The sequence below is a fragment of the Oreochromis niloticus genome, linkage group LG23 (assembly GCF_001858045.2).
Source record: "Oreochromis niloticus isolate F11D_XX linkage group LG23, O_niloticus_UMD_NMBU, whole genome shotgun sequence".
In the NCBI taxonomy this organism is placed as follows: Eukaryota; Metazoa; Chordata; class Actinopteri; order Cichliformes; family Cichlidae; genus Oreochromis; species Oreochromis niloticus.
The window spans coordinates 15,843,143-15,866,476 of record NC_031986.2 but is presented as its reverse complement, the minus strand read 5'-3'; the positions used below and the strand labels follow the sequence as shown (position 1 = coordinate 15,866,476).

The 23,334-nt window shown below is 41.2% G+C and overlaps 2 protein-coding genes across 4 annotated transcripts; both read right to left on the bottom strand.

The window, feature by feature from the left end:
* Positions 1–10,267: 10,267 nt before the first annotated feature.
* LOC100708742 (gamma-glutamylaminecyclotransferase) lies at positions 10,268–13,008 on the bottom strand. Of its 2 annotated transcripts, none has more exons than XM_019351757.2 (2): positions 12,876–13,008; positions 10,268–12,132 (listed from the first exon to the last, which is right to left on the bottom strand). In XM_019351757.2, the coding sequence occupies exon 2, from the start codon at positions 12,106–12,108 to the stop codon at positions 11,647–11,649; it is 462 nt and encodes a 153-aa protein (XP_019207302.1). In that variant the 5' UTR covers positions 12,109–12,132; positions 12,876–13,008; the 3' UTR covers positions 10,268–11,646. The 2 variants fall into 2 exon arrangements, with proteins under 2 accessions (XP_019207302.1, XP_019207303.1); XM_019351758.2 differs by lacking the exon at positions 12,876–13,008 and adding an exon at positions 12,463–12,756.
* Positions 13,009–16,217: 3,209 nt separating this feature from the next.
* On the bottom strand, positions 16,218–20,880 carry LOC106096423 (gamma-glutamylaminecyclotransferase B). 2 transcript variants are annotated; one of them, XM_005460760.4, is made up of 2 exons: positions 20,781–20,880; positions 16,218–18,100 (listed from the first exon to the last, which is right to left on the bottom strand). In XM_005460760.4, exon 2 carries the CDS (start codon positions 18,074–18,076, stop codon positions 17,603–17,605), a length of 474 nt encoding a protein of 157 aa, XP_005460817.1. In that variant the 5' UTR covers positions 18,077–18,100; positions 20,781–20,880; the 3' UTR covers positions 16,218–17,602. The 2 variants fall into 2 exon arrangements, with proteins under 2 accessions (XP_005460817.1, XP_005460819.1); XM_005460762.4 differs by lacking the exon at positions 20,781–20,880 and adding an exon at positions 19,019–19,141.
* Between the last annotated feature and the right edge of the window lie 2,454 nt (positions 20,881–23,334).

The following is a 23,334-nucleotide window of genomic DNA, read 5'->3' as shown; positions in this document are numbered from 1 at the left end:
TTCTCATTCCCAGTTTATGCTTCAGTGGGAAATCTATGCCGTGACCAACTCCTGAGGTATCTACACATGGAGTTGACACAGCCTGCTGCTGTGATTGGCCTGATCAGCGCTGTTGACTCCTCCTGTGTATTTCTTGCTGCTTTTTTTTTTTAATAGATTTTGAATTTATCATTGAGAGGATAATGATGATTGCCTCAGTATAAAGAATAATAATTATAACAATTGTGAGAAAGTGTTCTGATAGCGTCATTGCTGTGTTGTAAAATCGTACAGCGGGTAAAATATTAAATAATTTCTATTTAGATATATTTATCAAGCTGCTGCTTATGTAAAATTGTCACCAGGTGTAAGTAACAACACATCCAATCCACACGTGCATTTTGTTTTGTGGCCCACATTCGGCTGTGATATAGACATCAGTGTGGATTGTACAATGATTTTATGACTGATGGATGTGAAACAGGACTTATTTCTATTTAAAATGTGTGTACTGTACATATTTGTAGGCTGAATGCTGACCTCATCCTCAGAGCACTGAGCTGTGAGTGAGTAACTTAGAGTCAAGGCCATCTGCACTCTGAGAGGATGATGACTGGACTATTACTTACTTTGTCTGTGGGTTCATTGGTGAAGCTCAGATGTTTCAGCACCAAGGACAGCGAGTATCTGCTCCACTCCAGGGTCTGTCCGTCTGCCTGCAGTGAGCTCTGTTACCAGAAGGGGAGGACCGGCCTGTGGGCCACCACTGCTTGAGCTGTTGTTGGTAAAGGAGAGCAGAGTTCGCACACAAAGAGCTGAAGTATTAAAAACAATAAAAAGTGTGACTGCTGTCACTGTCTGTGCATGTTTTATTTATTGGGATTTGAACTTTTCCTGTTCACGGTGAACTCTGGTATCGCTCCCTGCTCTAGCCACTGTTTTCAGTCACGTGACTGACTCACTACCCTGGTAGGTAAAACATTACTCCATCATGACTCCAAATAGTTGACAGACTTTCCACCTGTCTGGAGCCAAGACTGCTTGGATCTGTCCATGGAGGAAAAATTAAGATATGAATTTTGTATCACCATCATTTCATAAAGATATAAAGTTAAAATGTCTCCAAATGAATATTTTCACACCCAGAAGTCATTAAGTAAAAGAACACAGACCTTAGTGATTGAAGTGATTGAAATGCATCTAAACTTTGATTGGTTGTTGTTGGCAGACAGGCTGGCCTGAGTGTTTCACAAACTGCTGATCTACTCTGATTTTCCCACACAGCCATCTGTGGCAGAGTTCACAGAGAGTGAAAAAGAGGAAATATCCAGTGAGCAGCAGTTGATGTCAGAGGTAATTCAGTAAAAGGACTAGATGCTACAAGCCCTGATAATGCATTGCTTCTAATGGAGAAAGTCCTTAATCTGGGCTCTATCCTGGCCATTTGTGGCCACTTCACTTTTTTTTTCAAAAAAAAAAGAGTTTTTTTTTCAACCATTTTTGTTCTGTTAATGGAAATGGAAATGGAATGAAACTTCCCAAAGGTGTGTATTTTTTTCAGATTTTTTATTTTCAACATCAGCTCCTTAATAATATCAATAATATTCACTATACACCAAATTGTTCCTCTTGACTCTATCGTGGCCATTTTTGGCCAATTGAAACCCATTATAACCACCTTTTTTGATTCCTTGTTATTAACAGTAATATATCATGCGATTTAGTTAAAATTGCTTTCATTCTAAACTCAACACATGAAAATTGTAGTTTTTAATGTTTTTTTACCAAATTTTTTTTTACCCATTTTTGGCCAAGCAAGCAATTTCATGTAATATTCTGAGTTTGTAGTAGCGGCCTTTGATGGCCTACCACACTCCAATGGACCAAAGTAATGAAACAATTTTGACATAGGTTTGATCTTAAGGATCTAATAGTTTGTGTTTGTGCATGACATTGCAGCACAAACATGTATTTGCAAGATAGACTGGAATAAATAATGACGCATCAAACTAGAGATGGACCGATCCGATATTACGTATCGGTATCGGTCCGATACTGACCTAAATTACTGGATCGGATATCGGCGAGAAATAAAAAATGTAATCCGATCCATTAAATATCAAAAAAACACCTCACAAAACTTGCGACACGGTGTAACTCGCCTCATAACCGTAGCACGTAGGAGCAGTATGCATCACGTTATAGAGCAGCTGTGTGTATTTGTAGCCTTGCTACCAAACCAGCATTTCATCTCCGAGGAAGTTATCCCAGAGAGAAGTAAAGCAAGTGTGTAAGTTCATCTCTGAATGTTTGTAAAGCGTTCCCATGTTAAGCTTAACAACCGATATATGGAGCGACTGACTCTCTCTCTCCCTCACCTTCCTGCGGCTACTTCAATCGTGAAACTGCTTAACGATCAGCTGATCGGCTTTTCTGTCGCGAGTCCGTCTCTCTTCTTTGTTTTTGGTCCACTTTGCACCAGAAAGAGGAAACCAGCGGCTGAACAACAGCAGCACGTTTAAGCTTGATAAGCTGTTGTTAGAATTTATTTAATATTACTTTCTACACCAGGATCCTTTTCTACGTAGCTGACGGCTGGTAACTGTGCAGGGGCGGATCTAGCAAAGTGTAGCCAGGGGGGCCGATAGGGCATGAACAGGGAAAAGGGGGCACAAAGACATACTTTTCTTTCTTATTCTCATTTAAAATGCCTAGCTTTTAATAAATAATTATCTGAATCTTACACCCAAAGTTTTAATCTGATTTAAAATGTATAGAAGTCCATTACTGTGTATAGTAACTGTTAAGTCTAATATACCCTAGTAAGCTATAGTACTTTTTTCTTTGAGAAGGTACCATCTGTGAATTCTGCAATTCTGTTGAAGAAAGATGTTGAATCTATTTAATTATTCTTGAAAAATAATTTATTTCTGTGCATTTTTTTTTCACCCTGCATCAAATTAAAGTTGATTACATCGATTAAGCATCATGAGGGTGGGGGGTGGTTCCCTATTTTTTTTTGCTGGGAGTTTGCAACCCTATTAGTTAGGTTGCTTAATATTTCTGCTAAGTACTCTTTAAAATACCAGAATAGGGAGGATTAAGTTTATTAGATTGATCAGTGTTCCTGAACTATGAAATATTTTGGGTGCAGTGTATTTTTTTACATACAGGTATAACAGAATAGCTTTAGTGTTGTTGTTTATTTAAACTTGAGTATGAACTTATACAAAATGCAGCAAGATATTAAAAAAACAGTTTTATTGATTAAAAAACACACTATATCGGATTCATATCGGTATCGGCAGATATCCAAATTTATGATATCGGTATCGGTATCGGACATAAAAAAGTGGTATCGTGCCATCTCTACATCAAACATTATACAGGCTGCAGTGAATTTCTGTGGATGCAGGCTATTGAGCTTCGAGGTTCCCAGTCAAACTTAGCTTTGAAGCACATGTTAAAAGCACTTTTACTCTTGTATTTTTCATAAAAAGAGACCATACCCAAAATATTAACTCTAGAAACAAAAACAAAAACAAAAATACAAAAACAATCACAGGACGTTTTGCAGAGTTCAAACCTGCAGCTGCAGCGCAAACAACAACAAACACTGTTTGTAAACGTGTCCTGGAGTTTATGCAGGTGCAGACAGAGCTACTGCTGTAAGTAAGCCTAACAGCTTCCAGATCATTTATTCTGGCAATATGGCAAGAAGGTCATCACTGCTTCAAGCACTGTCTATATGATCTGGTCAGAGAGCAAGGACAGCAAGCAGTCCTCTGCCCTTGAAGAAAAGACATCTGCCCAAGATGAAGAAACTTCCTCTCCAGAAGATGAGGGGACAATCTCCAAAGAGGCTGACCGCATCACCACTGATGAAGAGTACTAGCCAGTGCCTGAATCCTCTTCTTTGGGGGAGGATTGGGGTTGGGGGGCATGCAGGTGGAGGCCGAGCAGCTGATGGAAAAGAACATAGGAGCATTTTCTGAGACAGAGGAGCCGGTGACTGAGTGGATCCCTCATGAAAGGAAAACCATGTGGGTCCCACTACTGAAGAGAGACTGCTCTACAATCCAGTACCCACTGGTATCAAACCAGGTCTCACCCTGTATGCAGTTCCCTGCATTAGCAGCCTGAGATCTACTTTTGACTTTTTTATAACAAAGGAGATCTTTTAGCTGCTGTGCACCCTTACAAACCTGCACGGGAGGCGAAGGTGTGAGGACTGGAGGATTATAGATGAAGTGGAGATGTGAGCCTACACCAGAATAAACCAATACATAGCATGTTGGATGACAACACTGGAAGTTCTCAGGAAGTAAAAAATGGCATGGGGTTCAGACTCCAACTGACGGAGGAGCTCTGAGGACAACGTCTTTACTTTGGTCACCTTGGCAGAGGAACTCCTCAGATGAAAACTGGCACAGGGGAAACAACCCAGAGCTTCCTCCCCAGCTCCTCCAGTTGCAACAGAGGAAGATTTTGTTTTCCGTCTATGGCTTCACCAGAACTACCACGGCAACATCCCACATGCCAAAGCAACGGAGGAATGTGCTTCTTTTGACAGCAACACACATGGACCAGCAGTCAGTGATGGGGAATAAAGGACGCATGGAAGCAAAAAGCAATCCTGGACTACAATAGGTACAAATGCAGCCTGGATAACTTAGAGAGGATTTTGGCACCTCGAGTTGTAGAAGGAAAACTAACTGATGGCTGCTGGCTCTTTTCTCCAATCTCCTGGATGTCTTGGGATACGATGCCTTTGTCCCGCCGGAAACAACTTCACTGAAGTGGGGGAGTCCTCTACAACCAACAAATGAAGAGTGATCCTTCACTCTTCAAGGGAAAAAGAAGGAACACACACATGTAAAGGAAGCACTTAAAACATGCGGCTATCCTAATTGGGCGTTTATAAAGTCAGCAAAGATGCACAGAAAAGAAGATCAGACACCAGCGAGGCCGGATAAGAAAGACAGACGCAACAACATTGTCATCCCCTATGTAGCCGGTGTATCAGAGAAACTCAGGAGAGTTTTCTCCAAGCATGACATCCCAGTGTACTTCAGACCCAGCAACACACTCAGACAGAAACTGGTTCACCCGAAAGACAAAACTCCTAAACAACTTAACAATGTGGTGTATGCTGTACAGTGCAGTGAGGAATGCCCAGACCTCTACATTGGAGAGACCAAACAGCCACTTCACAAGCGCACAAGAGCCACCTCCACGGGACAAGACTCTGCAGTCCATCTGCATCTAGAGGACAAAGGACACGTTCACGTTCCTAAATGACGAGATCGGACAAAATCAGAACCATGTGTAATCAATCCACACATGTTTGTTTATTTTCCTCAAATTATTTTGGAAAACACTATTTAACGTCATTAAAGTGTTGGTTAAGGTTAGGGATATGGTTAGGGCTGGAATGCATGACGTGTTTTACCGCGGGATTGTCATTCTACTGGATTTTACCCATAACTCGGTGCGTAGCATAAGAACGTACATGGTCACCTTTGTGACAAATCGTAAGGATGTTACGCCTCGGGAGTGAGAATGGGTTGGTAAATCACATGATATAGTGGGGCAAGGTCTCACATGGGCTCACCTGAAACCTTGGCTGACAGTGATCCACACCCATTTTCTCACTGTGGCTCATGTGATTAGGCAGAGGATCAATAGGGGGTCCATGACCCTCTTAGGGACACTCCCAGTAGAGCTGGGACTTTCAGATGAGGGATGAAACGTCTTCAAGAAACTTAAAGAAGTCCAGACACTTTTCTTTCCCAGTTCCTTAGACTGCAATGACTTGGATTAGTGAGAACCTCCACAGACAGATCACTGAAAAACTTCACTTTGTATTTACTTGAGTTATTGTTTTCTAATTTCGAAGTTTGTTTGATCTGAAACACTTCGGGCTTTAACCTCTCTGCTCTGTGGTATTTCCTCTTTCAGACCAGAACACCATCACAGCTGAGACTGGACAGGACGTCACTCTGATATGTCGAGTTCCAAAAAAGGACATTAGAGTTGGAGAGTGGAGCAGAGCTGACCTGGAGCCAGAGTATATCTTTACATTTAGGAAGGACTATTTTGATCCAGACGACCAGCATCCATCTTTTAAGAACCGGGTGGATCTGCAGGACAGACAGATGAAGGATGGAGACGTGTCTTTGATTCTGAAGAATGTGACGATTAATGACACTGGAACATACGAGTGCCGCATCCTCATAGATGAAACACAATCATGGATGCTCATCAGCAGCATCTACCTGATTGTCGCTGATCCTCTAGGTGAGTCAGTAGAGTTCAGCGTGTCTGTGATCTATTATCTGTCTAATATTAAAGTTTGTTTTATCTGAAACACTTTGGCCATTTTATTCTCTCTGCTCTGTGTTTCCTTTTTCAGACCTGAAAAACATCACAGCTGAGTCTGGAGAGAAAGTCACTCTGCCATGTCGAGCTCCAAACAACAACATCATAGCTGTAGAGTGGAACAGAGCTGACCTGGGGACAGATAATATCTTTTTATATCAGGATAAGCAGTCTATGTTAGACAACCAGCATCCATCTTTTAAGAACCGGGTGGATCTGCAGGACAGACAGATGAAGGATGGAGACGTGTCTCTGATTCTGAAGAGTGTGACGATTAATGACACTGGAACGTACAAGTGTTGTTTCTTCATGAGGGGAACAAATCGTGGGAAGAGAGCTAATCTGAAGACTCACTCCATCAACATCATCAGCCTGAGAGTTGATCCTCCAGGTGAGTGAGTAGAGTAGAGTGTGTGTGTGATCAGAGGTGAAGCTGCTTCCTGGTTGTTGATGTTTGTTTCTAAAGATGTTGTTGATGAGACTTTGTAGAAAGCAGCTGGTCTGAGTGATGTGATCAGAGTGCAGTAGATAATGTCTGACAGCAGTTTGAAGAGGAAATGGATTCTGTTCTGTTCTTCACTCATCACCTACCTGACAGCTGACACCTCACACCTGTTTCTCACCTGCAGGTCAGACAGGAGGACACACAGAGGATGGAGGGAAGGAGGCTAAAGGCAAGAAGGATGGATCTGTTGGACTGAAAGTTGGTCTCTCAGTTGCTGTTATTGTTGTTGCTGCTGTTGTTGTTTTTTTGATCTACCTAAAACAATGTAACCAGATTCAATATCAGGCTCCAGTTGAACTTCAGTCTGTTTGAAATGTTTCCGTTTTTTTTCCAGCTGATCTGATTCTCTGTTTCAACTTCTCAGAGGTGACACTGAGCATTCAGAGCAGGGGCTATTTTAGCCCATTTTGAATCAAAGCACCCCCAAAGATTTCTTTCTTTCTTTCTTTTTTTTTTTTTTACAATATTTTGTAATATTTTCTGTTTGTGGGACACACTACTAAAAACATAAAAAGCATACAGTACTTAATTGAGATGGAACATTTTAACAACAAAAGTATAGATAGATATATATAGTTAGGTAGCAGTCAGACCATGTTTCTTATAGGCTGAAAAACATTACACCAGGTAACCTGCAGTGTTGAAAACGTGTTTCCCGACTATGTTTGCTACAATCCGTCCTGCTCTGTAGAAAAATCATTGACATTTGACCGTCCTGTTGCTCCCATTGAAATGTATATAACCTATTTAAAATCTAAAACTTAACATTGTCCGTAGCTACTGTTGTTACCACTGTCCTGTTTGAAATGCAATGAGAGAAACTGGTTATTTTGTCCTATGTGCATGTGCCGATATTATGCATGTGCCCATTAACCTTATAACTCCTGGTGTGTGTGTGTGTGTGTGTGTGTGTGTGTGTGTGTGTGTGTGTGTGTGTGTGTGTGTGTGTGTGTGTGTGTGTGTGTGTGATCCAGGTAAACGTGTAAGATTAATAAAGGATAATGTTGGTTCAGTGTTTCAATATTTATATCCTTTATTAGATGTACATGTGGTTTGGTCATTTGCCTTTTGGTTGAAAGTACACTGAGAGAGGACTTTTTTATTAGTGATCTTTATAGTATTTTGTATTCAATTAGATTTAAAAATCTATTTGTGTATGATTGTCAGTCCAAAGAGGGAGAGAGGAAAGAGGAGAACCTGAGGAGAAAGTACAAGGTCAGGAAGAACCAGGTAAGAAAACAGACAGGGAACAGTGACAGGCACAACAGAAACTGTTAAACTGACAAAGAAAAAAACAAACAAACTAATTTTACTCATAAAATCTGGAAGTTGTGTCCTCCCTATATTAAAGCTGCTATACAGAATCTGCAAAACAAACTGGGTTGTCAGCCCTGGCACTGCATTACCATATTGAACTTCAGTCAGAGGAAGTCACAGTTGCCAAAAACTTTTTGAAGCTCAAGAGTGAGGCTGGTGCCGTTCCAGATATGTTAACATTGTACAATCTTCTGGATAATCAGATCTTCCCCACACTGAAAGCTGTTGTTCAGGTTGCCCTAACAAACCCAGTTAGCAGCTGTAGCTGTGAAAGGTCTTTTAGTGTCTTGAGTCAGCTCTATACCTGGCTGAGAAGGACCATGGGTCAAAGCAGACTCCAGCACCTGGCTGTGATGTCAGTTGAGAAAGAGATGCTTGAGAGACTTGACCACCAAAATGTGATAGACAGATTTGCCAACCTCAAGGTGAGGCGACATAGGTTAAAAGAAAGAAAAATCTGCAGAGCCACAGTAGTATCTGCAGTAAAGATCTTTTCATACATTGTATACATTGTACCAGAGGCCAAGGTGTCTCCATTTTTCTAATTTTTTAATAATATTTTGTACATTTCAAGGACTCGTCTATTTTTGGAGTGTATTTTCTATGTATCTGTATTATATTATACATACACATTAAAAGTGAATCTCTGTGCAAAAAATGCGCTCAGTTTACTTCTTACTCACCATGAGCATCATTCATTATTCTCCCCAGTAATTAAGGTTAGGATATGTATTTTTAAAAAAAATTCCAATCCATTCTTCTTTTGCAGCATTTAAATAACCTTTATCAGATTTGATGGTTTTGTTACAGACTTTAAAAAAGTGTTTTGCTTTTCTTTCACAAATGTGGGGATTAAATTGTGTTAAAATGTACAAAACAGTGATGTCATGTTTTGTGACGAGGAACAGGCACAGAGAGACTTGATGAATTTAAGAATCTTATGATTTAATAAAGAAATTTGCAGACTTGCACAGAGAGGATAAAATTATGATGACTGATAGCGGAGACGAAAACAACAGAGGACGAGGACAGGGAGGAACAGGGGTCTAAATGCACCAAGGAGACAGTCAGAGGGAACTCGGGACAACTGGAGACATTTAAGGATGCAGGGACTCACAGAGATGGGGAAGAAGTCTCATCGTGACAAGTAAAGTTTATCTTGCCTGGCTGGGCAGCTCTCTGGGTGCTCAGCACCCCCAAAGCTCTGATCCTAGAATCGCCCCTGGGTTTTATACTATACTGAAGTCAAAATTAAGCAAAAAACAACAACAAATAAACCACTAAACATTAAATACATCATTAAACATCAATATTTTTCATTAACTATCTTGGAAATAAGATTATTAATGAAAAATTAATTATATGTATTGATTAATTAACTTTGTCATTAATTAGCCCTGCTGTAGACTGGCGATCTGTAACCTGCCTCTTGCCCTAGCCGTGCACGTCTCCTGGCATTACAACACCACTGTGTCCATGGTGGACTTTAGCATAGCTGTGGAGGTACCACTACCGTGTTCCTGCTCGTCTTTCTTCTCCTGCCACATTCTCCATTTTTCCTTCACACCTCTGACTTTGGAGTCCAACTGCTTGCGTCGCACTTGTTTACCACTGTGTTGTCTTCTTCTTTGCTCAAAGAACCATTGCCCCAATATCCTTTGTGTCTTTTCTTTCTGCTCATATCTGTTTTTATCTTTCTCCATTGGTGTCAATCTTTATGTCTATTTCTGTATCTGTGTGGACTAACATTAGTAGAGGCCATCAGTAGTGTGGCCACTGAGTTGATGAGGCCCCTCAGCAGACTTCAGGTGCCACATCTCTTGCTTTGTTTTTGTACCAGCAAACTAGCACAGTTTCTCTTTTAGCGACAGCTGCTGGATTAGGGAGGCTCTGCAACAGCTGCAAATGTGTTGAGCCTTACAAATCAGAAAGAAATTAATAAATGACTTTGGTAATAAAGAAGATAAATACATATTTAAAAATCCCTGTAAGTAGTTTGCAGGATATTTATTCTGCTTATGACAAAGCAGAATAAAAGTTTATCCCCTGGAGGGGACGAACACAGCACAGATCATACAAAAGAAATCAGGAATGAATTTTTATTTCAGAGGTAATCAAAGACAAGTGGAATGTAACGATTAAACACATCAGAGTTCATATCTGTGTAATATAAATGCTCTAAGACAGAGGTGTCAAACTCATTTTACATCATGGGCCACATACAATCTGCTTTGATCTTAAGTGGGCTGGACCAGTAAAACTGGCCTTTCTGTCAGTGTAAACTCGTTTAACTGCACATTTACAGTGCAAGTAGGTTTTTATATTGTAGTAAATGAAAAGAATTAAAAGGAATCTGAGATCTTTCTCAGTGTGAAAAGCTATAAGTTTCCAAAGCCCACCAGCCGGGCTGAATCTGGCCCTTGGGCCTCATGTTTGACAACCTTCTTCTAAACCTTTTTTAACCTAGATGCCATTAAATAAGAATTTCTTTGAGACTACACACTCATCAGGAAAGTCTTTGGTGAGGTTATATATCAAGTAAGCAGCTGGGTCATTTCCTTCCAGACTTCTATGCAAACACATTTTTATGAACCACAGGCTGGCCATACAAAAGAATGCAGGTTCAAGGCACTTGCACATTAGCTTCACCTGGAATGTTAACGGTAGTAAACTGTAAAAAGTCAGTGTTATGAGGCTGATCTGACAGTACATCTTCATTTTTCTGAGAAAGGTTTGGAGAGCATTCTTCTAGGTGCACAGCAGCAGGCTGGAGTGATTTTCTCAGGGACATGGAGGTTTGTCTGTTTCTAAAACGATGCTTTTACCCTGTAAGAGGAAGCTAGCTGCTGACAAATGGGTGCACGTGGTTCAGAGAACGCTGCCCCTACAGCTTACATTTACTATAGATGTGCAAATACTGAACTGCAGATCAGCTTTTCTATTAATATTTTCACATTAGTGAGAAACTAGATGGTAAGCACCCATGTTTACAGTGCAGCAATTCACAACATATGAAAGGATTTGCATATAAGACTACAGTACGTGCTGTATCTTTGCATTATTAAAAGTGCATGTGTTTAGCGTTTAAACCGGTAGTGTCATAGCAGACATCCAACCAAAATATTTAGCGTTAAAGATTTCCAGTTTGATCATATTGCTTCCCAGATGATTATAAATCATAAAAATAAAAACAAATTTGTAAGCAACGTTAATAATCTGCAACTCTTAGTGGCACAATGTCCCCTTTTCCTTCTCGACGCTATCCTTACTTTGATTGCACGCCTCCCTATCTGCTATTAAAATGTATTTCTCTTGTGATTTCTTTCAATTCCACACACGACAGGAAACAGCACCCATGTCCAGGTGTTGTTTTCCTGATAGCTTCTTCACCCATTCTGCTAACACCACACAGAGGTCCATTTTGTCAGTTGTGTCAGCACAGTGAGATCAGTCCCTCTTTATAGCTATTCTTTATAATTATACTTGAGCCCGTGATCTCCCTCTGAGTCGTAGCTCTCGTAGCACGGCAGCAAGGGCCAGTCTGGCTGGTACGTCATTGTGGTGTACACAAACATCTCTGTGATGCTCCCCGGTGACAGCGTCTCCTCTCCTTCCATCTTCCCCACCCACTCCTTCACTTCCAGCTGGACCACCGTCCGCTGGTACATAGTTGGGACGCTTTCAAAGTCGTCCAGGAATTTCAGCATCTGGTCATCCACTTTGTAGATCTCTCCGTGCACTCGGTGACCCTGGCCGGGGATGTTGAGCAGGAAAGGGATGTTGTACTCGGTGGTGATCACTAGCGGGTATTTCTGGATGGTGAATGCCGAACCCAGGTACTCGGCCTTTCCATTGTTGCTGTCGAACATGCGGTAGTTGTTGGGCTGCCCCTTCTTCAGAGTGCCGTAAACGAAGACCCGAGTCATGAGGACAGAGGACCAAAGACGCACCTGTGGTGTAAAGAAGGGAGAAACATCTCTGTGAGCAAATTCCCAGCAAGTATTACTGGCAAAAATATATTTATACAATTTTAACTATTACTCTGTATTATATCAGTCACTTGTGCAGAAGTGCATATTTGATCTAATTTAATACGATCTGACCTTCAAAATAAAACAAAGTCAAACTCAGATCTAGGTAACACTGTTTGGGAATTTGCACTCCTTACACGCATTAATTAGGAAAACAATCAGCAGATTAACATTACATGCACAGATTAAACATGACTATAATAAAACACTTCCTACACACCAACTGTCAGACTGGATCTGCACACATACCTGTCATGCTGTGACTTGTGAACTTGGACCTGACTGGATCTCTTTGGATTGGTTATTAATATAAAGTACAGTACGTGCTCAATGATTAACAGGCTTAGAGATAATCGGACATATACTTTGGTGAGCTGGGAGAGGTCATTCAATGACAGTATATGAGGGAAAAACGCTGTTTACACCATGTTATGCTTATGGGTATGTTAACAGTCAGTTACAATTATCAGGCAACCACGTCATCACTGTGTAATGAAAAAGCATAAGCTTGGCTACCTTAGAGTTCCTCAAACCTGCTCGAGCTGTAAGAACAATATCGATACCGGAAGTAGTTTTAATACACACGCTATGAAGTGACACACGTTTTTTTTTTTCCGCTGGGCTCTCAGTCAGGAAGCTACCATAAAGAAGTGCAGACCTACCTTGAATAAGCAGTAGCTCTTCTACTGGAAAAAGCCGTCACTGTCTCTGGATGGCGCATGCGTGGAAGCAATCCAAATAAAGGCGGAAACAACAGAGGGCGCTAAAGTGATAAAGAAAAAAGGGCATCGTGGGAAAGTATGGGCAGAAATCTGTGCCATCAGAAACTGAATTTGAATAAGTTAAATTTGAATTTGAATTACTCGGATTGAATCTGAATTGTAACTTGAATGAAAGCTTTTGAAAACTGAATTTGAATTAGTCTAATTTGAAATTGAATTTATGGTTTGAAAATGAATTGATTTGCTTTGAAACTGCATTTTATCCTTTAAAAATTCAGCTCTCGAATAATTTCAGATTCACTTCTCACCATTAGTGCAGCTTTACTGGATCACCTCTGTTTGAAGTAATATAATATGATATACAACTATCACTGTGTTTAACTATCATAATAATTCTTAGGGTACTGAGTGCATGCTTAATTAGATTTTTTTTTTTTTAAACATGCTGCTCCATTGCTATGTTTGACAGGCTGAAGTTGTCGGGTCACCTCCTAAATCGACCATCTTTTACAGGTGTTTTGTGCCAGAAATGGAGTGTCCACTGAAGACTGAAGATACTGAATCTCTACGCCGTGCCATTGATCCCTCCTGTGCCTTCATCTAGACAAGAGACATCAACTTAACCACTCTCACATGCTCTGTACCTACATCACCTTCCCTGACAGTCGTAGCTTGGCTCATCTGAGGGTGAAATTATAAGAATGTGTTATTTTGCAAAGTGCTCTCTAGGGTTCCTAAATAAAATATGGCATTGAGGTCATTTCTTTTGAATTAATCCCTTCTTCTGAAATATAAGAACCTCTCCTGGTTTAAATGGCACTTTCTGTTCCTTACTTCCTGTTCCACTCCTAACCCCAAATAGATGCTGACAAGCTGACACAGTAACATGGAAGAGGGAGAGAAGCTGGAAAGGACTACTACAAATAAACCCAATGCCTAACAATGAAAAATGTAAAATAAGAACAATAATAATAATAAAGATAAAAGATGAAGTAACAAGTTTTTTGTTTTTTTGTTTATTCCAAATGATCATCCAGATGTCTGTGACATGTGATGACAAACACCATAATGGAAGGCCTTAGTCATCACATGCTTAAACTCATATATTTTTGCATATGCTGAACAGGCAGTCAGACATGCTGTAACTGTGGGGTAGAAAACTGCATGAACACCATACAGCAGGGGTCTCAAACTCCAGTCCTCGAGGGCATGGAAAAGTTGCATGACACCGGCCTTCGAGGACTGGAGTTTGAGAACCCTGTCATATTCCATATGACAGGTGTGGTTGAACTTCATGAAGACTCTGAAGTTTCTCTTCTCTTCTGGCAGGACAGGAATGTCGCCTTGTCCTGTGAGCCACCGTAAGGATGTACTTAGAGTAGAACTGGAGTGTCACCGGCCTCAGGCTCTTCACCTTTTCAAAGACAAAGCAGTCATTTAGATAAAATATTAGATATTGTTTACCTGTAAATGCACAAAGAGAATTTAGAAATGTAATTATTGTCAAGAGTGAACAAGCACTGATAGTGTAATCTACAGCTGTGGCCAAACGTTTAGAGAATGAGAAGTGTTGTTTGTTTACAAAGTTTGCTGTTTCAGTGATAGTTGTATATCATATTATATCACTTCAAACAGAGGTGATCCAGTAATGCTGCACTAATGAATTAGACTAACTATTCACTTTAGCTAAAGTTATTAAGTTCGCTAAAGAGTTGGGATGCTGTGTAACACATAAATAAAGCTCAAATACAAAGGTTTGGACAGCGTTTTGCATGTTTCCTTACTGTAGGGGTCTCTGCAAGCATACAGGGCTCTGACAGGGTACAAGATGACAACTTTGGAATTCTACTAGAAACAGTCGATCATATTTGTTTGTCAAAGCTAAATCCAGGGCAAACTAGGCTAAATTAGCGTTTTTAGCTAGCAGCTACAATAAGCATAAAGGTTACTGTACGGCTATCATTTGTTAACATGACGCTTGTTCTTATACATGTAATACATTTATTACCAACCTGAGAGTTTATCCGCTGGTCATTCGACATGACGAATGACTTCTGAAGTCTTAATTCAGCTCAAGACGCTGTAGATTCCGTCAGTAACGCTATCAGTCTGTAGTTCTATTAATCTGCGCTTGAACCGGAACCGGATGTAAGTCCCAAAAAACTGAATTTTGGAACTGAAATTGAATTGTAGAACTGAAACTGAATGGTGAGAAGTGAATCTGAAATTATTCGAGAGCTGAATTTTTAAAGGATAAAATGGAGTTTCAAAGCAAATCAATTCATTTTCAAACCATAAATTCAATTTCAAATTAGACTAATTCAAATTCAGTTTTCAAAAGCTTTCATTCAAGTTACAATTCAGATTCAATCCGAGTAATTCAAATTCAAATTTAACTTATTCAAATTCAGTTTCTGATGGCACAGATTTCTGCCCATAGGGAAAGGACCTAGAAAAAGGGTTTTATACTATACTGAAGTCAAAATTAAGCAAAAAAACCCCCCAAATAAATCATTAAACATTAAATACATCATTAAACATCAACGTTTTTCATTAATTATCTTGGAAATAAGATTATTAATGAAAAATTAATTATATGTATTGATTAATTAACTTTGTCTTTAATTAGCCCTGCTGTAGACTGGCGATCTGTAACCTGCCTCTTGCCCTAGCCGAGCAGCTGATATAGGTTTCAGCCCGTGTACGTCTGCTGGCATTACACCACTGTGTCCATGGTGGACTTTAGCATAGCTGCGGAGCTACCACTACCGCGTTTGTGCTCGTCTTTCTTCTCCTGCCACATTCTCCATTTTTCCTTCACACCTCTGACTTTGAAGTCCAACTGCTTGCGTCGCACTTGTTTACCACTGTGTTGTCTTCTTCTTTGCTCATATCTGTTTTTTTCTTTATCCATTGGTGTCAATCTTTATCTTTATTTCTGCATCTGTGTGGACTAACATTGGTAGAGGCCATCAGTAGTGTGGCCAGTGAGTTGATGAGGCCCCTCAGCAGACTTCAGGGGCCCGCATCTCTTGCTTTGCTAGTTTGCTAAGCTTCTCTTTTAGCGACAGCTGCTGGATGAGAGAGTCACTGCAACAGCTGCAAATGTGTTGAGCCTCACAAATCAGAAAGAAATTAAATAATGACTCTTGTAATAAAGAAGATAAATACATATGTAAAAATCCGTGTAAGTTATTTGCTGGGTTTTTATTCTGCTTATGACAAAGCAGAATAAAAGTTTATCCCCTGGAGGGGACGAACAGCACAGATCATACAAAAGAAATCAGGAATGAATTTTTATTTCGGAAGTAATCAAAGACAAGTGGAATGTAACGACTAAACACATCAGAGTTCATATCTGTGTAATATAAATGCTCTAAGACAGAGGTGTCAAACTCATTTTACATCATGGGCCCATACAATCTGCTTTGATCTTAAGTGGGCTGGACCAGTAAAACTGGCCTTTCTGTCAGTGTAAACTCGTTTAACTGCACATTTACAGTGCAAGTCCATTTTATATTGTAGTAAATGAAAAGAATTAAAAGGAATCTGAGATCTTTCTCAGTGTGAAAAACCGTAAAAGTTTCCAAAGCCACCCAGCGGGCCAAATTGGAAGCCTTTGCCGGGCTGAATCTGGTCCCTGGGCCTCATGTTTGACAACCTTCTTCTAAGCCTTTCTTAACCTAGATGCCATTAAATAAGACTTTCTTTGAGACCACACACTCATCAGGAAATTCTTTGGTGAGGTCATAAATCAAGTAAGCAGCTGGGTCATTTCCTCACAGACTTCTATGCAATCACTTTTTTATGAAGCACAGGCTGGCCATACAAAAGAATGCAGGTTCAAGGCACTTGCACATTAGCTTCACCTGAAAGTTAACGGTAGTAAACTGTAAAAAGTCAGTGTTTTGAGGCTGATCTGACAGTGCATCTTCATTTTTCTGAGACAAGTTTGCAGAGCATTCTTCTAGGTGCACAGCAGCAGGCTGGAATGATTTTCTCAGGGACATGGAGATTTGTCTGTTTCTAAAACGATGCTTTTACCCTGTAAGAGGAAGCTAGCTGCTGACATATGAGTGACGTGGTTCAGAGAACTCGGGCCCTACAGCTTATATTTACATGTACAATTCCTGAACTGCAGATCAGCTTTTCTATTAATATTTTCACATTAGTGAGAAACTAGATGACCAGTACCAATGTTTACAGTGCAGCATTTCACAACATGTGAAAGGATTTGCATATAAGACTACAGTACGTGCTGTATCTTTGCATTATTAAAAGTGCATGTGTTTAGCGTTTAAACCGGTAGTGTCATAGCAGACATCCAACCAAAATATTTAGCGTTAAAGATTTCCAGTTTGATCATATTGCTTCCCAGATGATTATAAATCATAAAAATAAAAACAAATTTGTAAACAACATTATTAATGTGTAACTTTCAGTGGCACAGAGTGCCCTTTTCCTTCTTTACACTATCCTTACTTTGATTGCACGCCTCCCTATCTGCTATTAAAATGTATTTCTCTTGTGATTTTTTTCAATTCCACACACGACAGGAAACAGCACCCATGTCCAGGTGTTGTTTTCCTGAGAGCTTCTCCACCCATTCTGCTAACACCACGTAGAGGTCCATTTGTCAGTTGTGTCAGCACAGTGAGATCAGTCCTTTATAGCTCTTCTTCCTTATTATACTTGAGCCCGTGATCTCCCTCTGAGTCGTAGCTCTCGTAGCATGGCAGCAAGGGCCAGTCTGGCTTGTACATTGTGGTGGTGGTGATGTACACAAACACCTCCGTGATGCTACCCGGTGACAGCTTCTCCTCTCCTTCCATCTTCCCCACCCACTCCTTCACCTCCAGCTGGACCACCGTCCGCTGGTACAATGTTGGGACGCTTTCAAAGTCGTCCAGGAATTTCAGCATCTGGTCATCCACTTTGTAGATCTCCCCGTGCACTCGGTGACCCTGGCCGGGGATGTTGAGCAGGAAAGGGATGTTGTACTCGGTGGCGATCACTAGCGGGTATTTCTGGATGGTGAACGCCGAACCCAGGTACTCAGCCTTTCCATTGTTGCTGTCGATCATGCGGTAGTAGTTGGGCTGCCCCTTCTTCAGAGTACCGTAAACGAAGACCCGAGTCATGAGGACAGAGGGCCAAAGACGCACCTGCGGTGTAAAGAAGGGAGAAACATCTCTGTGAGCAGCAAATTCCCAGCGGGTATTACCGGCAAAAACATATTTATCCAATTTGAACTATTACTCTGTATCATATCAGTCACTTGTGCAGAGGTGCATATTTGATCTAATTTAAAATGATCAGACCTTCAAAATAAAAGAAAATCAAACTCAAATCTAGGTAACACTGTTTGGGAATTTGTACTCCTTACACACATCTACTGCGGGTGTGGTGCCTGTTATCGAACCCGGAGTTAGCAACATCCGTCAAGAACCCGAAGAGGAGAGTCCTGGCCCCTAGCCCTGCCAGTGTAGCAGAAATGATGACGGATGATGATGGCAGCAGCAGCCGTTCTTCTCTGGGTGAGTAGCTTAATGTTGTTCGTGTGTAATTTACGTTGAGTAGGCTAACCACGTTATTAAATTAATGCATGTAAGGTGAACTAGCCAACACCGTCGTAGTTACATGCGGCTGTCTTCTTGTTTGATGGCAGATACTCCCTTTACCCTGGCCAAAAAGGCTAAAATGACCAAAGAAAAAGTGGAAAACAGCTAAACATGAGAGGTTTTTGGACAAAGTTTGTGTTCTCCATTCTTTAAGCACTGGCACCGTTTCAAAAGTACCGATTTGGCACCGGTATCGGATAAAACCTAAACGATACCCATCCCTACATGCACAGATTACACATTACTATAATAAAACACTTCCTACAACACCAACTGTCAGACTGGATCTGCACACATGCCTGTCATGCTGTGACTGTGAGCTGGGAGAGGTCATTCAATGACAGCATATGAGTGAAAAACGCTGTTTACACCATGTTATGCTTATGGGTAAGTTAAACATCAGTTACTGTTACCAAACAACCACGTCATCACTGTGTAATGAAAGAGCATAGGCTAGGCTACCTTAGAGTTCCTCAAACCTGCTCGAGCTGTCAGAAAAATACCGATACCGGAAGTCCAGTTTTAAAACACACGCTGTGAAGTGACACACATTTTTACTGCTTATCTCTGTCATAAAACCACCATAAAGAAGCGCAAACAACAACAACAACAACAACAATCTTTATTTATAGAGCACATTTAAAAACCAACGGTATGCCAAAGTGCTTAACATAAAACAAAGAAATAACACAAGTATAATCAGGGTCATAAAAATGTAAAAATGTAAAATTATGTTCACAGGAAAATGCCACCAATACACAATGGCGATATGACATACACAGCACAAATAAAAGCATAATAGGAAAATTAATAGGATAAATCTATGCAAACAAGGCCAGCATTAACCGGTAGAAAAGGCAAGATTAAACAAATACGTTTTAAGCCGTGATTTAAAAGATTGAATAGAGTCAGACGCCCGGATGCCAATCGGAAGGTTGTTCCACAACTCTGGTGCAGCCAGGGCAAACGCTCGGTCACCTCTAGACTTCAGCCGAGATCTAGGCTGCACCAACAGTAACTGTGAAGATGATCTTAGAGCCCTAGCAGGAACATATGAGTTAAGGAGTTCCTTAAGATAGCTCGGTGCTGTGTTATTAGTGATTTTAAAAGTAATCAGCAGAATTTTAAATTGGATGCGGTATTTCACAGGCAGCCAGTGCAAATCAGCTAGGACGGGAGTGATGTGGGCAAACTTCCTAGTTTTGGTTAGAATGCGTGCTGCAGCATTTTGGACTGTCTGTAATCTATGAAGGAGGGCAGAGTGGAGACCAAAATAGAGTGAATTGCAATAATCCAGCCTCGAAGTCACAAAGGCATGAATGAGCTTTTCCAGGTCTTTATGCGGGATATACTGCCTGGCCTTAGAAATAAGGCGGAGTTGGTAAAAACTGGATCTAACAACAGCAGACACTTGTTTATCAAGTTTAAACGAGCTGTCAAGTAACACGCCCAGATTCCTAGCAGTGTCAGAAAAGGAACTAGTGAAAAAACCAAAAGCATCACGAAGTTGGGCACGAAGAACGTTACTGCCAAAGACCACAATTTCAGTTTTCTTATCATTAAGGATAAGAGTATTTGCCAGGAGCCATTGCTTGACCTCGCACATGCACTCTCGAAAACAATTCAAGGACAAAGCTAGGTCATCATTTAACTCAAAGTAGATCTGAATGTTATCAGGATAACAATGAAAAGCGATGTGATATTTCTCAAAGATAGCACTTAAAGGAAGCATGTACAATGAGAACAGAGTAGGGCCTAACACAGATCCCTGAGGGACACCACAGCAGACAGGTACAGCGGAGGAAGAGCAAGTGCCCAGGTGAACCGAGGAGAGCCGATTGGAGAAGTATGATTTAAACCAATCCAGGGCAACACCCTTGATGCCTACAGTATGCTCAAGTCTCGCCAATAGGATGTTATGATCAACCATGTCGAATGCCGAGGATAAATCCAATAGCACTAGGACCGCGGAGCGTCCATTATCAGCCATTAGTAGAAGGTCATTAAAGACTCGGAGCAGCGCTGTCTCGGTGCTATGATGTGGTTTGAAGGCCGATTGGAATTTATCATTAATGTTATTCTCATCCAGGTACGCCTGGAGTTGAAGCAAAACTATCTTCTCAAGAATTCTGGGCAGGAACGGAAGCTTGGAGATCGGCCTATAGTTCGCATAATCATTATAATCGAGGTTCCTTTTTTTAAGAACAGAAGAACAGAAACCCACCTTGAATAAGCAGCAAGTAGCTCTTCTACTGTAAAAACCACCGTGCCACCATGACAAGCGCTTCTTCTTCTTCTTCTTCTTTCTATTTAACGGCGGTTGGCAACCAACTTAAAGGAGCATTAGCGCCTCCTACTGTGCCGGAGTAGTGAGCTTACAATCTGTATCATAGGAAAAGGATTGCGCACGCGTGGAAGCAATCCAAATAAAAGCGGAACCACAACAGAGGGCGCCAAAGTGCCAAAGAAAAAAAAAGTTTTATTTTTTCGTTTTTTATTGTTAATTAAACAAATGTAACAAGTACAACAAATATGGCAACATTCGCAAAGCCTTTTCCATAATGGCATTGTCGCTACCCGATCCGTACCGGAAACCCGATCGGTACCCCGCATGCGCGACTGTTACGTCACTTCCTCTCTTTGCCAACATTGCGACATTCAATATATTTGAATGATACGTTCCTGGAAACTTGGGTCCAAAATGGGATCCTATTGGTGGCTCAGCTGGTTAATAAAGAGGGACAACTACTTACTTACAACGATTTTATTGCACTCTATAATTTTCCTATCAGTGTTCAGGAATTCTCAATGGTGCTTGGTGCCATAGCTGGACTGGCCATCGGGCATACCGGGCATTTGCCCGGTGGGCCGCTGGCGATTTTTTGTTTTTATGGGCCGATGGATATATTTATTTATTTAAATTTTTTTAGGAAGGGTATATATAATGAAAGGTGTTGGATTGGCCAATTGGTCATGATTGACTCTGGGCTGGACCAATTACAGCCGAGGAGGTCGGATGCACCCTCCCCCTTGTTTAGCAATCTTATAGACGAACTAAAGAAAATGGAGAACAAAAAAAGGAAAGGAGGTGCAGAAAAAATTAGGGCCAAAAGGAAACAAGCCCTTCAGGCAGACGCTGCCAAATGTGTAAAAATAACTGAATTGTTTGGTGGTAGCTATGGCAGAGCTTCCACAGATTTAGCAACATCAGCAAGTGGTGGAGGCCAGCAGGTGGATGAGGGAAGGGGGAGGCAAGAGGAGGAGAGACCTGAGACGGCCGCCGGTCCCAGTGGCAGAGGAACTGAACTTCAGGTAAGAAGTTATGACCTGCTGTCTATCTGTGTCAGATATAAACCAAGTTTAGTTGTAGTTTGTTTTCGTTGTGCTGACTTTTTACAGTCGCTTAGAATAACTTGTACTGCGTACTAGCTAGCATAACGGAGTTTATATACTGCTGGGCGGGTAATGTGATATTACTGATAGTAAATTTTATTTTATGCTTAAGGTTAGTTTGTCAAACCCCTCAAAATCTTAACAAATTGTGCCAATCGTTACATGTTGCACCAGGCTGATTTATCATCAAAAGTGGAGAAGTCTGTGACAGAGGAGACAGAAGAGCAGGAGAGAGAGATGGAGCAAGAGAGAGAAATAAAAGACCAGGAGAGAGAGATGGAGCAAGAGAGAGAGATGGAAGAGCAGGAGAGAGAGATGGAGCAAGAGAGAGAGATGGAAGAGCAGGAGAGAGAGATGGAGCAAGAGAGAGAGATGGAAGAGCAGGAGAGAGAGATGGAGCAAGAGAGAGAAATAAAAGAGCAGCAGAGAGAGATGGAGCAAGAGAAAGAGACGGAGCAGCAGGGACATACAGAAGAGCAGGAGAGAGAGATGGAGCAAGAGAAAGAGACGGAGCAGCAGGGACATACAGAAGAGCAGCAGAGAGAGATGGAGCAAGAGAAAGAGACGGAGCAGCAGGGACATACAGAAGAGCAGGAGAGAGAGATGGAGCAAGAGAGAGAAATAAAAGAGCAGGAGAGAGAGAGCCAGGGCATCGATTACTTTGCTCGCCCTGAACCTGCCATATTACAGGCCTTCTTAGATTACCACCCACAGCAGAACAGTACAAGTGCAGTTGTGATGAGGGTGTTCAGCTGTAAAGATGGCACCAACAGGAAGTGGCTTACTTATTGCAAAGAACGCCATTTATTGTTCTGCTTTGTGTGTCTGGCATTTGCAAGGCGGACTGACACCAGCACATTTATAACAGGCATGAGTGACTGGCGACATATACATCTGCGCACAGAGGAGCATGAAAAGAGCACTACACACCAGACCTGTGCTGAAGCTTTTTTCTTAAGGTGCTCAAAAGGCAACATCAGGAGCTTGTTTGGTGGCAGTCAGTTGTCAGCTCACAGAGCACAAGTGAAAAAGAGACGGCAAGTTTTAGAGCGTATAGTGGATGTGATCAAAGTACTTGGGAAGAGGGGACTCAGCTATAGGCATGTAGAGAATGAGGCTGCATACACTTTAGGTGATAACACCATCGATCATGGTAACTTTCTGGAACTGATTGTGTTATTAGGCAAGTATGATATGTGCCTTGGAGAACATTTGAATGACTGCATTGAAAAAAGCAAGAAGTTGCATCAGACCAGTGGATCAAGAGGTAGAGGATCTCTCATCACCCTACTCTCCAAAACAACTGTCAACTCAGTGATTGATGCACTTGGCCATCTCCTTCAAGAGAGCATTGCCAGTGATGTCCAGAAAGCTGGGATGTTTTC

What these genes read in the sequence shown, in the direction of transcription:
- LOC100708742 (XM_019351757.2), bottom strand. Translation starts at nt 12,108, where the DNA reads ATGACTCGGGTCTTCGTTTACGGCACTCTGAAGAAGGGGCAGCCCAAC.
- LOC106096423 (XM_005460760.4), bottom strand. Translation starts at nt 18,076, where the DNA reads ATGACTCGGGTCTTCGTTTACGGTACTCTGAAGAAGGGGCAGCCCAAC.